Source organism: Salminus brasiliensis, chromosome 7 (genome assembly GCF_030463535.1).
Source record: "Salminus brasiliensis chromosome 7, fSalBra1.hap2, whole genome shotgun sequence".
Lineage (NCBI taxonomy): Eukaryota > Metazoa > Chordata > Actinopteri > Characiformes > Bryconidae > Salminus > Salminus brasiliensis.
Window position 1 is genome coordinate 31,507,613 of NC_132884.1, and position 15,036 is coordinate 31,522,648.

The 15,036-nt window shown below is 41.7% G+C and overlaps 1 protein-coding gene across 5 annotated transcripts in view; it reads left to right on the plus strand.

Moving 5' to 3' along the window:
* dlgap4b (discs, large (Drosophila) homolog-associated protein 4b) overlaps nucleotides 1-11,692 on the plus strand; it is a 152,204-nt gene extending 140,512 nt beyond the window's left edge. For all 5 annotated transcript variants that reach the window (XM_072684597.1, XM_072684600.1, XM_072684599.1 and 2 more), the window contains 5 exons: nucleotides 673-764; nucleotides 1,832-2,343; nucleotides 6,867-6,958; nucleotides 7,717-7,872; nucleotides 8,459-11,692. In XM_072684597.1, the coding sequence (XP_072540698.1) occupies nucleotides 673-764; nucleotides 1,832-2,343; nucleotides 6,867-6,958; nucleotides 7,717-7,872; nucleotides 8,459-8,677 (1,071 nt within the window). In that variant the 3' untranslated portion in view covers nucleotides 8,678-11,692. The remainder of the gene's footprint in view (nucleotides 1-672; nucleotides 765-1,831; nucleotides 2,344-6,866; nucleotides 6,959-7,716; nucleotides 7,873-8,458) is intronic.
* The last annotated feature ends 3,344 nt before the right edge of the window (nucleotides 11,693-15,036 follow it).

A 15,036-nucleotide genomic window follows, 5' to 3' on the forward strand; every position in this document is an offset into this window, starting at 1 on the left:
ATCCAGTACTTTTTGCATGGAGTTGGGAATGAGGTGGGGTAGTGATCATTCAACATCCTGACCTCACTAACGCTCTTGTCGCTGACTGCATTCAAATCAGTGTATTTCTTTTCAGGCAAGATTAAAGCTCTAGTACTTAGTTACGAGAGTACAAAACCAAGGTCTAGACATGCCAACAGGTCTGTAGGATTGAAGGAGTTAATCAAATGACTTTGAGAAAATCCAAAAGTCCAAAGCAAGAACAAGGCAGCAGCAAAACAAAGCTTGTGGCTTCCAGCCAGCATGCCATTTAAAACACCTTGGGCAGTAACTTTGTATGTCCAGCAGGGATGCCACTACGACACTAAGGACTACAGCACTACCCACATGTTTTCCCCGGTTGAAGGCCACAGCACTGCTCACCTTAGTTTTTTAAAATGATTCAGTTCATAAACGCCTCAATAATTATCTAGTGAGTTGAGTGAGGCGTGTTGGAGCAGAACAGCACTGAAATCAGCAAACTGGCCTGTCGAAACAGAACAGTCACCATAATACTGTAGAGAATTAAGCCTGATAACTGCCTGGTATTTCGACATGCAGGAAGCCTTTTAATATTTGTCAATATTGCTTTCTACTGCCTTAAACGACCTTTGAGGTAGACACTGTACTCACTGTACTGTGATCAAATTCTAGGTGGACTGCATCCAGGAAATCCAGAGCCGAGTGGAGACGCCACCATTGGCCAGATTTCAGTCGATCGGAGTGCAAGTGGAGGACGGCTGGACGTGAGTGTTTCCTGTCCTGATGTTTTCCTCTTCCTGTTTCCTCTAAATCAGTAACAGCTGATTTTATTAATAGCCTTCAAAAAACAAGTGAAGTTGTCACATCTATGTTCTCTGTGCTATAGTTATTTTTAGAAAGTACTGAGTGATAAAGGCTTAAATAAAAAACTATACTGCACTATAAAGATCATATCACAGTGTTTGCAGTACATTTCCTGCTACATTCTTCTCAAGACTCGGTTTCTCTGTCTACTGTAACAGTAGATTCAGCAGTTTTTCAGTCAGGATTTCACCTTGAGCTGTGTTTCCTGTTATGTGCATAGGTTTTATATCAGTGACACACAAGACAGAAGCCAAGGTCAGACACTAGACATGCTTTTCTTTGACACAGCACTTTGGCCAAAATCTGCCAGTCAAGACTAAATACGACAAAGAAATACCACTCTGAAGCCCATCTTGATTTAAAAAAAACATTCTAACTATGATGCTAAAGTTGCCATTTGCTAGCAATTTGGTGACAAATTTACAAAGGGATTTCGTCAATGTATGCACAAGTCCAAATGTTTGTGGACACCCCTTCTAATGAACACATTCAGCTACTTTAAGTTGCACCCATTGATGACACAGATGTGCAAATGCACACACACACACATCTTGTCCAGTCCCTGTAAAGAAGTACTGCCAATAGATTAGGACTCTGGGGCAGATAAACATGGACCTGTTGGCACCATGCCTAATTCCAGATGTGGGCTAGATGGGTATAAAGCAGCCCCAGCATTGAGCTGTGGAGCAGTGGAACTGTGCTCTCTGGAATGACTTTGCTTAATTCAGTTTTTTTCGAATGATTTGTAGAGTTTTGCGGGGGGGTGATCATTCAACATCCTGACCTCACTATCACTCGAATCCTCTTAGCAGTGCTCCAAAAAATCTAGCAGAACAAAAGACTTCACAGATCAGTCCTATCTAAATTGAATCTTCTAAAATCTAAAAAAATCTTTCTCTGTTTTAGAGAGCTACAAGTAAGGAAGAATTAATGTAGTAATTCTTGATGTGCTTGTGTGTATATGCAGGCTCAGCCGCTCCAGTAGCATGGCCTCTAAGCAGGAAACGGACTCAGACACACAAGATCTCTCGCTTACTTCTGTTACCACCGTCACGTCCAACAACACCTTCAGACCTGTTGAGAAGAAAGTCATGGTCAACAGCGCTAGCCAGTCAGTGGACTTTGCCACTCAACTTTCACTCGACAACGGTAGCCACGATGACGATGTTGTGATGACCAGTGGCCCCTCCCGGCAGCTTCTGACCAATCGCTCAACGACGAGGAGTAGTTCTTCCTCTTTCTCAGAGAGTTTAGACCCCGCCCTGGACCCCTCCTCACTACCCCCACCTGACCCGTGGTTGGAGAGCGGGAACGGGACGGGGAATGGAGGCCCCACCCAAACGTCGTCAGGCACGATGTCTGCATGCCGACGGGACGGTCACTGGTTTCTGAAGCTCTTGCAGGCAGAGACAGGACGGATGGAGGGATGGTGCAAGCAGATGGAGGAGGAGACCAAAGAGCACCAGCTCTCTGAGGAGGGTAAGAGAGAGTGTGTGTGGTTAGCGTTTAAGCCTTGATTAAATTGTAAGTGTATCATAAACCAAATGGAAAATTTCACCCTAAATTTGATTTGATTCAGTTATTTTGGTACAACTGAAAATTATTTGAGGGGCAAATGTACCGAAAAGTGAAGGTACAGTGCAAAATTGACGCGACTGCAATACCAGCTTACAATGTGTCTGAAATTCAGTTTACTAATGTTACCACTTACCACACCAACTATGTGTAGTCATGGCTCCACCTATTATATCGCATGTTCATGAGACAAAAGGGTTTAAAGTGGGCCAAAAAGTTGAGAGATACCAGAATTACTAAGTAAGTTATGAGTTATTTTCCACAAGAAACTTTTTGCAACTGTACTCTGGCTAAATAACAGACTTTGTCTGCACTGTGTCTGCGTGTGGTCCTGAGAGTTTTAAGCAGCCTTATGAAGGAATTGGTTTTTCTTGCTTCTGGACTCCCCTCACAGAAAAAGTGGAATTCACGTTTTGAGATACCGCTCAAGAGGGTTGAAGATACAAGCATTTTTGGACGAGCTAAGTGGATTGATGCGGTGTCCAGGTCATCCAAGTGATGTAAAAGGACACAAGATTCATTAGGTCTAGTCCTAACGCTTGTATGCCCATTGTAGACACTTTTGATGGTGGACAGGGGTTAGTATAGGCACTCAGACTGGTCTGTAGGTACGCAGCAAGGTATTATATACTGTGTGTTTTAAGATGTACTTCATGTACCCTTTATTAAAATGGCTTAGAACTGTGCCACATTAGTCTACCTGTTGGTTCAGACCAGTTGGGACCTCACACATCAATGAGTCTTGGTAGCTCAACTCAGTCCCTCTTCAGACTACTGTCAGTGGTCAGTCTGGCCCTTGTCTAAGTTGCTTAGATCTTCACCCCTGACCAGTTTCCCTGCATTCAACTGGACTCTTCGGTTTCTGTCAAAATACATCTCAGACATTTACATGTCTTATTGTTACAGGATAGTTACAAACTGTATTCACTTAATCTGTGTTTTTGCTTATCAGTGTCAGAAATGTAAGCATTACTGCTAACCTGACCTTAAAATGAGCACATGCTTTGTTGAAGATTATAATAATTCACTTGTTCATCAGTTAGTTATAATAATTGATTTGGAGATTCTAAAATCGATGCAATTCACTGCATCACGGCATCCAGATTTGTGCAGAACAGTGCACATACACATGTACACCCTTAGTGTCTGTCAGTGTTATAGCCACATGCTAAAATAACTCTGGTATGTCTGAGTCTTACAAACTAAAAGCCATCATTGACAGAAGCCTCGGTTGCAGACTGATTCCAGAGTTCATCTTCAGGACAAACACATTTGCTGTGTGTATGTGTGTGCACTTTAGGCCGCTGTTAAGGCGCTAATCTGTGGTTTAATCAGGGCCTAAGTAGATTATTGTAATTCCTCAGATTACACGCCTGTCTGTCTGCTCACAACAGGTATCACAAACATAAATATGTGCGCATGCTCACACACGGATTGCAACATCAGTCTTATTGAATTTTGATGCACACTTTTATGCACTTATGAACTAACCCCATTAACACAGACGCTCAAAACCTAAAGCCTTGCTATTAAGAATGTGTTCACACTTGGGATGTTTGGTCTGATTAAAACGAACTAAGGGTGTACAGTAACCGTACCCAACCACTGCCGTTCGGGTGTCACGGTTCATTGCATGCAGTTGCACAGACAATACACTGTATGCATAGTACACAAATGTGAGTTCCACCCAGAATCCAATGCACTGCATTGCGGCCACTGTGCTTGAAGCGCGAGTCCACTTTTAGTCCCTGCCACTAGACTGATGTCAGAAATGCAAGATACAGATACAGAGAGGCCGACTGGCCCAGCTTTGCAAATACAAACAGCATCTTAAATGGTAGAGAGAGAGTGTGATGAGATGTGATACTCGCTTTATCATTTTAACAACGTTCTTCAGTTTCTGCTGTGTTTCACCCCAAACTCAAAAACCAGTGTCTCTTCAACCATGTGATGCAAACTTTCAGGTACTAGAAACCTGATCATCCTACAGTAATGTTATTTCTGTCTGGATGCTAGAGTTTTATCATGTTTTTAATAGACAGCCCCCTGATAAACTAATCAAATCCAACTCTGGCTGTATTTGATATTAAACCAAAAGTTATAGGAGTTAGAAATCAGATTTGGATAGATTTTATGACATCCACATACAGCAATAACTGCAGTAACCTCCACCAAACTTTCTGAAGCAGGCTGTAGTCTGGTCTAACTGTCTTTCTGGGCTTTGTCTTTATCTATGTCTTCTACTGTCTGCTACAAGAGGCCATGCGTTATCAGGGTTTCCCATGATGCCAAACGTAGTGCGGCCAGTGTAACACATGCTCTTGAATGAATTACTGCTTAAAACTTCAAAAAGGGCTGTGTCTCGTTTTAAACCAAAACTGTCCATTCTGATATCAATCTCTCTCGCAAAGCTATTCTAAGACTCGAATGACCACACACATAACTTCAGTTGTATTATGTATTAATGTGCCACATTTTCACTTTTTTTTAAATATATAATAGCAGTGCGACACTCAGGAGTGGATTACAGAGCATTTGCCCTTTTTGCCTTTTTCTCTTGAGCAGGGATGGGCAGTTCTGGTCTTGGAGGGCCGGATTCCTGCACATTTTTTGCCTTTCCTGCTCCAGCACACCTGATTTAACTCCTCTGTTAATTGCCACATCTAGTAGGTCTGTTCAAGCAGGTAAAAGAGCAAACTGTGCTGGACTCCTGCCCTCCGTTGCCCATCCCTGCTCTAGAGTGTTGCTACACAGATAAAACCTATATAAAAACACTACACGCGCAGTTAGACTCATGTACACCATAGTTCAAAAAGTTTGGTGGATTATATCCCAGTTATTGTTGCCATATATACATATGTATAGAATCAGCCCACACAGCTTTAATATGAATTTTGCTTACTTTTGAGAGCAGTTATGAACCATGTTGATGGTCTGGACCAAGGGAACTACAGATATTAACGACTGTACCTCACGGCTCTCTCGCTATATTCATTAAAAGCTTGAAGAGTTCATTTCGTAAACAGCTCTCCTGTTCCTGTTTGGAAGTGTCCAGAGAGAAATTTCAGACTTAAATTAGGCACAGTGTACACCATGTTCAGCTAGCCTATAATTTCATCCAGATAACTTGATTAGACTATGATCAGATTTCAATATTTAAGACACAGACACACATACACACTGAGACAGAAGTTTCTTCTGATCCCCCTCGCTCAGAAGTAGAAAGAGAGAGATGGATGGTAGGTGTCAGGAAGTGGGATGAGGAAAGACATTTATACCTGGGAACATGGAGGATGAGTAGCAATTTCAGGTTTACAGACAAGCTTTACAGACCAAAACCCGGCCTTACGAGAATGAATTCATGCGGTCATTCCAGCAGACCTAAAAATGCACAGTGGATGAAGTAACAGCACTCCCATTCACTGAAGAAGTAATTAAATGCACCTATGAGTGAAAACACTGACACTATTGGTCCTCTACATGCTGCCAGAACAGCTGACCTGCTGAGACATGGACTCTACAAGACCTCTGAAGATGCCCTGACACCAAGACATTAGCAGCAGAATATTTAAGTCCTGTAATAGAGGTTGAGCCGCCTGAGATCAAACAACACATCTCACAGATGCTTGATCAGATAAAGATCTGTGTAATTCAGAGGCCAGGGCAAATGCCTTGAAAACATTTTTTTTTTTTTTTGCAACAGTGTTTAGGTAAGTGCAACCTTATTCCATTGCTCCAAGGTCCAGTGCCGATGCACGCATGTCCATTACAGACACTTTCAAAGGTGGAGAGGGGTTAGCATGGGCACTCTGACCAGTCCTTGGCTCCTCACGTAACCATCATTAACTATTCCCATGTCAGTTGGGACCAGGCTGGTTAGCCATTGTTGCCACTATGTATCAATGAGCCTTGGGCACCTGACACTTTGTTGTCGTTCTTGGTTTGTCCCTCTTTGGACCGCTGTCAGAAGGTCCTTACTGTTCCGGACTGGGAGCACCCTACAAGCCTTTCTGTTTCAGTGATGATGTGAACCAGTCGTCATGCCATAACAATTTGGCCCTTGTCAAAACTGTTCAGGTTTGAATGTCTGGCCAGTTCTTCTGCCTTCAACGCATGAACCATGAGAATCAACTGCTTAGTTACCATCTAAAAGCAAATATCCCAGACACTGACGTACTATTATTACAACATAATAAAGGTCATTTGCTTCACCTATGAAGGGGCCATTGGTGTGTGTGGATATAGGCTGATATTATGATTCTGCAAAGGTACAAGCTTTTACATGAAGATCTCAGAATGTAGAGTTCTTTCTCTTTTCTGTAGGTCTTAGTTGAGATTGTGTACTATTATGTGGTTCTTACTATTAATTAGTTTGTTTTCTGTCTGTGTGTGTGTGTGTGTGTGGGTGCTTGTATGTGTATGCGCAGTGCTAGGTAAAGTCCGCAGTGCAGTAGGTAGTGCTCAGCTCCTCATGTCCCAGAAGTTTCAGCAGTTCAGAGGGTTGTGTGAACAAAATTTGGTAAGTCTCTCTCTCTCTCTCTCTCTCTCTCTCTCTCTCTCTCTCTCTCTTTTTCTTGCTCTCCCTTTCTCTCTCCCTTCCTGCCTCTTCTTCCTGTGCATACATACACACATAAAGCCAAAAATCATCACCTCACTGTCTGCAAAATTACCTTCCCAGCCACCACATCTGCTTTCACCAAACCAGCACCATCATGCACTCCATATTGTACGCTACGTAAACAAGGCCGCTCATCAACACTGCTGGCAAACCATTTATGTGGTCTAAAAAAATGACAAACACTGTCAACCCCCAGTGTAATGATTAAGTAGGTCAGCTCATTAGAATAGCGAAAAGGGGTGTGGCCAGAGTTAACATGTTTCTGATGTTGTTGGAGTACAGATCTAAGATATGACCTGATGTCTCTTAATGGTTGAAGTTCAGAATGAGGCCACCAAGATATGAGATCGGATTAGCTCATGTGGTTTGTTGAAAACCAGTGAAGTGAGAGTGGGTTAGTGTTGTTTATTAGGGCTTTATGTGGTGTTACACTGCCCTCTAGTGTACAGAGGAGGTAGGACAGTGAACAGATTTAAGATATGCCCCTCATGCCCCTTTTTATGTTTTATCTTCTGCCCTCACCACCCTCTCTGACTCTTTCTTTATCTGTCTATCTCTCCCAACCCCTCCCCCCCCTCTCTCTCTCTCTCTCTTCCTCTCTCTCTCTCTCTCTCTCTCTCTCTCTCTCTCTCTCTCTCTCTCTCTCTCTCTCTCTCTAGAATGTGAATGCTAACCCCAGGCCCACAGCTCAGGACTTGGCAGGATTTTGGGATTTGCTGCAGCTCTCAATAGAAGACATCAGCCTCAAGTTTGATGAGCTCTACCATCTCAAATCCAACGACTGGAAACTGGACAGAGATTCACCTGACAAACCGGTACACAATAATGACATACACTGATGCACATAAGCATACGCAGTATGTATTAATTATGAGTAATAAAGTTGTTTTATTTAATAACAAATACATTGTAGATGGTAAGCTTTGATATTATATATTCTTCATTATATTGATTACAAATTGGGTTTTTTAAAGCAATTTCCTCTTCAGTAATATGTCAGTTGTCAATTCATCTGTCTCAATATTTGATCAGTACATTCTAGATATTACCCTATTGTAGCTTCATTTTCAGTGTTATGCCGCTATTGTGAAATCCTTTACAGCTCTGTTCATAATTTTGTGGGGGTTTTTTTGTTTTGTTTTGTTTTTTCATTTTAATACCATCCTTTTTTAATTCTTTATTCCACCCACAGTTAAAACATTTACATTTATAGACCACAAGCATCTTATTAGAATCATTTATCTATTTATTTATGTATATTCAGCAAAGTTTGTTTTATATTGTTTTACTAATATATATTTGAATTAGTGATTCCAAACTGTTGAACACATTCAAACACCCACATACAGCCCGTCTCTTTATTTCTTCTATCTTCCTTCATTATGAATCTGGGGGCTCCAGGAGAACCAGAAGCAGGCTCCTCCTGTGCCAAAGAAGCCCGGGAAGGGTAAGCCAGCATTGGGACGAGAGAAGAGCGGAGAGGCGGCGGATAAGCAGAGGCAAGAAGCCCGCAAGAGGCTGATGGCAGCCAAAAGAGCCCAGTCAGTCAAGCAGAATTCAGCGACAGAGAGTGCGGACAGCATCGAGATCTACGTCCCTGAGGCCCAAACACGGCTGTGATAGAGAGAGAGAGAGGGAAGAGGAGAGGGTTAAACGACTGGAGCAGGCAGAGGCTTCTACAGGAAAGGCAGAGAGAGAGGGAGACGATCTAAAAGCGTGAGGAGGAACAAATCTGCTCCTGCATAAAATGCTGCTTTTTCGGGTGGCAACATATAATCAAGAAAGGAGAGCCGAGAGAAAGAGTGGAAATTATGGACAAGACACATAAAGAGCTCTTTTCAGAGACTGCCAAGGAAAACCTCACACAGACTTTGTTAGTACATCAATTATTATTATTATTATTATTATTATTACTACAATTGTTACCGATAATGATATCACCTAAATTCTATATCAGACTGTTTTAAATGTTCTAATATCTTGGATAAGAGATCTTCTAATATGTGGTCTAAAGAAGCCACACTTATTTTTCTTTTTTTTTCCTCCCCCACTACACCACCCAGTAAAAACAACTTCTCTGTAGTTTGCGTAGAACAAACATGCTTACACACACTTGCTCAGAGGATTCTTTGTTGTGTCCACCCTCTCAAAAATATTCGTCTTCCCTTTTTTTCATTTGCTTTTTTTTTTTTTTATTTCAGTTCATTTCCATCTCTGATAGAGCTGCAGACGCCCCCTCTTCAGGATAGACATGATAACAAGAGAATGAACAAAAGCCTTGTAGTGCACTTTCTTATCCCACCCTGCTGTTGTGGCTTTCTCAAAATAAGCTTCCCAAACATTTATTGGGTGTGTTACTGCACACACGCGCACACACACTCGCACACTCTTAAAGAACCCGTATATTAAATTACCCATTAAAAATGTGCAGCAATCACTATCTATACAAAGTCACATATTGGTGGGGAGTAAATTCTTTGAATTATAGAGACAGATGATCAGTAGTAATACCTGAATTACTATAGGAAGACAAGTTAACAGATGGAAGTACCACATCATCTGTTAAACATGGTGGAGGCACTGTTATGACATGGGTGTGAATGGCAGCCAGTGGAACTGGGTCCCTGGTGTTTATGGATGATGTGAGTTCTGATAGCAGGATCAATTCTAATGTGTTGCTGCCAAATTTCAGGTTTCAACTTGAAGGGTGAAGTCCATGCTCTTAAGCCAGTTTGTAGGGCAGTCGTATTGGCGTTTGGAAAGTCTGTACCCCTGGTCAGCTCAGCCATGTTGAAGACTCAGGTCCAGCTCCTTTGTAGCTCACCATTTACTGCTCACTGCTGCTGCTATGGACTGACCACCGAGTAAAACCACTATCAGCTTGGTGTCTTGAAGGGGGGGAGGGTGTGAAGTGAGACTTCTCAGTTATCTGTAAAGCGTAACGAGACTTTTCTTTGTAGAGCTCAAGTTACCACCTCAGTGATGTTTTTCAGACCAGTCTAACCAGACTGTGGGTTTATTTCAGTAATTTTCTCCCACTAATTACAAAGTAACAGTCCTCTCTTACTGATTTTCATTTTCTCTCACCGATGATTCATAGTTTAAGGAACTCCAGCAATATCAAAACTTAGGACCAACCGACGCTGAAAGTAGACCATGAGGTAATAGTGCCCTGCGGTGGTACATTTTGGCACTACAATCAGTAGGCATCAGTCATAAGCACAAGTCATTGAGCTGTCATGGTTAATGTAAAGCCATTTACTCCATTTTTTTTTCCTCATGTATTTTGAGTTTAACATGTCATTACTCCTCTTCAGTAAACCCATTTAATGAAGAAATCATTAAATTCTGTTACTTTGCCAACGTCTGTCAATTGTTTGCTTACCATTTCAAGCTGTTGTTCGGTTGTTCAAGGAGACAAATATTTCTCGTAAGGACGATGAATCTTATTTAGGTTGACAGGAAAATCAATGAGGACAATTTTGAAAATTGCATGCTTTATTAATGAGCTTCACATCACTTATTTTGTAATGTTTTATGTTTTTATCAAATTTAATGACGACTAAATTGTTACATCACTATATGTAATCAGTCCTAAAGTGCCATCGTCATCGTCATCGAACCTACTGTTTTGTTAGTGGTATACAGTCAGGTCTGTAAGTACTTTTGCCTCTGTACACCCCACCAATGGAATTAAATTAGTTAATCAAGATGTGGCTGAAGTGTAGACGTGCAGATTTGAGGGGGATTCAACAAAAATATTGCATTAAAAGTTAAAAAGCTTTCACAGGCTGATGAGCAACTTCATGGCAGGTGTGGCTTGTTCCAAAGATCTTCAAATGTTATATTCGGCAGCTGTTCTTGGGAGCTCACATTGTGCAGTTTAAAGAGGTGTCTATGCAGGTGAATGAGGCCATCATTGGACTGGGAAAAAAATATAAACATACTAGAGAGGTGGGATGTTAGGAGTGGCCAGATAAACTATTTGGGACATACCTAAAAAGATGGAATTCCTGGATGAGCTCAGCAATACCAAAGACCATGAAAGACCACAAAAGTAAATGATCATGTCAAGTCAAGAATACTCTGCAAAAGAAATGGCGTCATGGGGTTGACTTCAAGCTGCACACTACTGTTAACACTCAAGAACAGAAAGGTCAGATTAGACTAATAGAAAACATCTAGAAAGATCCTGTCCAGTTTTGGAATAGGATTCTTTAGACAGATAAAACCAGGATTAGGTTGAGGAAAAGGAAAATAAGGGTCTGTGATCCGTAGCATACTACGCCATCTGCCAAGCATGTGGAGCTGCTGTTATGGCATGGCATGTATGGATGTCAATGGAGCTGGGTCACAAAACCAGAGGTAAAAAGACCCACAAACAAGCAGCAACTGAAGCCCTGGCAAAGCATCAAGAGAGGAAACAGCATTTGGTGATGTCTATGGGTATTAAAATTACTTGTCCAAATACTTTTGAGCCTGTGAAAATCAGTTGAAGTGGTGTACAAAGGCAGAACTACAAATTACATTCACTGTCGAAATACATATAGATTAACTGTATGAGGTGCTTCAACCAGACAGTGGGCCTCGCCGTGCTGGGATTAAATGAACACATTGTGTTTTCCTCAGGGGTAATGTGAGTTCATTTGGTTCATGGGCAGCAGGAAGGAGATAACACCTTCATAACAAAATGGCTTCAGGCTTGTCAACACACTGCGGGACGTACTTTACGCATGTCATGCCAAGCAGTCACTGCATTGGACGACTTTCAGGCCTCTGTGGAATGAAGATGTGGGTATAACTTAATGTTTGCAGATTGTTGGATCTTTTTGAAACTCTAGATCATTGCCATTCATTCATTAAAGAACTGCAAATGACAAAACTGTTAAATGATTGTACAAAAGATGACGAACATGGGGTTTTCCCAGACACATGTGCATAGCCTTTGAGTCATCCAGAGACAGTTTCTGTACAGGGTGTTCGCTCCATGAGGCCACAATCCAGTTCTGAACTTAACAGTTTTACAGAAGTCCTGTTTAACAACACTAGTTCTCTCCTCAGATGGACCTCTTTTTAAGAAGGCATAAGCACCCCCACCCGCTTTTTTAAAACACACACACACACTCCTTACGAAGAAATGGCTGGGTGATTGGGCCCCATTGTCTGCAGTGTTATGTGTTAGCCAGGTCAGTGATAGCTCCCTTTGCTGTCTGCAATAATGGTGTGAATGGGATCTCCTCTGTGCTCTGCCTCGGTCCATCCTCTGTCCATTTGGTGCGGGGGTGGGTCATTGACGCCTGTGGCTTTGTGTGCTGACGGCCTGCTGCTTATCCCTCCTCGGGGTTTAAGGCAATGTCTGACGAGTCCCTGCAGACCCGCTGCCGTCAGTTCCACTTCTAACCAGAGAGAAGTGGTGTTTTGTAATGGCTAGTGGAATGTGCTTATGGCTCTGCAGCCTGGGGAATTGAGCTGGACATTTGTCATTGCTGTGATGGCAAAATCTTGTATCTGCTGACTTGTAACTATATAAAAGGAGGACAAAACCGAACCTGAATAGTTTCGGACTGTAATGTAGCAAGATTTCATTCAGAGGAATTTTGAAACCCATTCTTCATGACATGTTTGTGCAATGTGAAGTAAATGTAAAGGGCAGCTGGAGTTTTCTAATTGTATAAACATAAAAAACAAGGGGAAACAGATGTTTGATCTGACAGCAACAGAGCGTTGAATGGATTTGATGCATTTGCCTTTACTTTTTAGAACAAAGTGTCCAATTATCCCACGATTGCTGTATAAGCTGTCTGGATTCTCATTCTCAAAAGGCTTCTTAGAGATTAGGCCGGATATTGTTAGAATGGCAGTGGCTGCTCTTTGATGCTCCTGATAAATGAAGTGTAAACACAAGTGAGTGCCAGCACACTGGTGTGTCAGCACCGGTTAAAGCACATCAGCTGTGTCTGAGCATGTAAGTGGAACTGTAATCATTTTATAAGAACGGCAGTTTAGAGTGGTGGAGGGGTAAAGAGTGAGAGAGGTGGAAGTGTTTGACATTAGTGAAAAGGAATGCGCTCATTTGGGAATTTTTGGCAAATCCAATATTTTTTTCTATGTATACTGTTACAAACAGGGTTCCTCAAGGGTTCCTTTAATGAAGGCAATATTTATGTTTTTATAGAATAAAAAAAAGTCTTGTAGCACCAAAAGTGCAACTTTTTGGAACCTTAAATATATACCGATATAAGGTAGCAAGAAAAACAGTTCCACTACGGACCCCTTTATATTTCAGTATAAGGTAGCAAGAAAAAAGGGTATTGTTAAAGAATCGAGTGTACATATCTGCAGATGCATGAACATTAATGAAATGTAGACACCGGTACTCGAGTTGCCTGGATTACAGAGAAATGTAACATTTCATCCCTGTCATGTAAATACAATGACAAACAGTGAAAAACAGCAAATGATGGAGATACAAGATTTTTGCGTGACAAATACAGTAAATGAATAAAACACATGCATCAGTCAAATCTAAACATCTGCTATGGCTCCGATATCATTGTGCCTCGCTAGAGTTGCCCTTCCTTCAAGAGTTGATGTCAGATCTACAAGGCTTTGAATCCATTAGTGTCAGTTACACTGCAGATAGTCATTCATTCAAACCCCTCAGATTCCCCTCTTGATTGTGAAGCTCCTTCCAAATCAGTGTTCAGGCCAGATGGTGAGATTCATTTCCATCTTTGCTCTTATAAGTTATAGAATTTATTTATTTATTTTTTCATTTAATGTCTTGCTTGTTTTCAGCTTTCTCATTATCATATCAGGAATAAGAAAAGTAATGTTCTTATGATCATCCTGCTTTTCACACATTGTGCTCTGACTGTATCTTACTCTGCCGCTCTGTGTTCTTGATCATATTCGTGGGCTTCCTTTAGGACCACAAATGGGCCAATACACCCCGACGTCTTCTATGACAACAGAGTGTGCTCAACAGCTCTGGAAAACAGCTGGGAATCTGTTTCTTTCTTGTGAGTGTTTTGTACATCCGAACCTCCTCCCCCCCACCCCCCTCCGCCCGGCCCAGACGTGGAATAACAGGACATGAACAATTTTGGAAAAGATTTCAATTTGAGACACACTTCAGGGGGACGTCCGGTTTCTTCTCTGTTTCACGCTGCTTGGATTCTGCCAACTTTTTTATATACCTCTTAAGTGACTGGCACACGGCACAATGCTAACATTGGTAGGCTACAACCAAGAGACAGCCCCAACCCCCCACCACACGCTGGGTTAACAGAAGCCCAGATATGTGACCCTGCTCTGGGACATCAGTCTGCTCTTCTCCTTGATCTTCATCAGCCTAACATGCAAAAATGAGCTAGTCATGCTCTTCTCGGTATCCTGTCTTTCTCTGGCTATGTTTCGCTTTGAAATCCATTTGGTTATACTACCAGGGGTTGGGGGGATGGGGGATGGTTCGGGGGGGGGGGGACAAGATTAAACCTATACTCTTAATGCAAGAGTTTGTAGCAAAAAAAAGAGATAATTATTACTATAATGATGGATAATCAATATTTTATGAGACAAGCACATATTTTACTGACTAGGATTTGTTCAATATCTCTAATGCTATATGAATTTTAGGCTGTGTATGTCAGGGTCTTTGTTTTAGTAAGAAATACAATAAAATGGAGTTAAGTTAACCAAAGAGGTGTGAATTGTTTTTCCTCCCATCACTGTTCTGGTGACATTGAATGCATATGTGTGAAAGCCTCTGGTTAGCAGAACAAAAGCCAGGATGGCTGAGCAGTCTGAAGAGTGAAGGGTGCTCTAAACACACACCAGCCCCTTCAATTGCACTGCAGACGTTTACAGTAGCTTATTTTCTTACACCCTACTCTTAACTTTGTATGGTCACTCTGCAGTTAAAGGAACTGTCAAATCTAGTTAACACATTTCCCCTCATAGTAAAAGTAGATGGACAA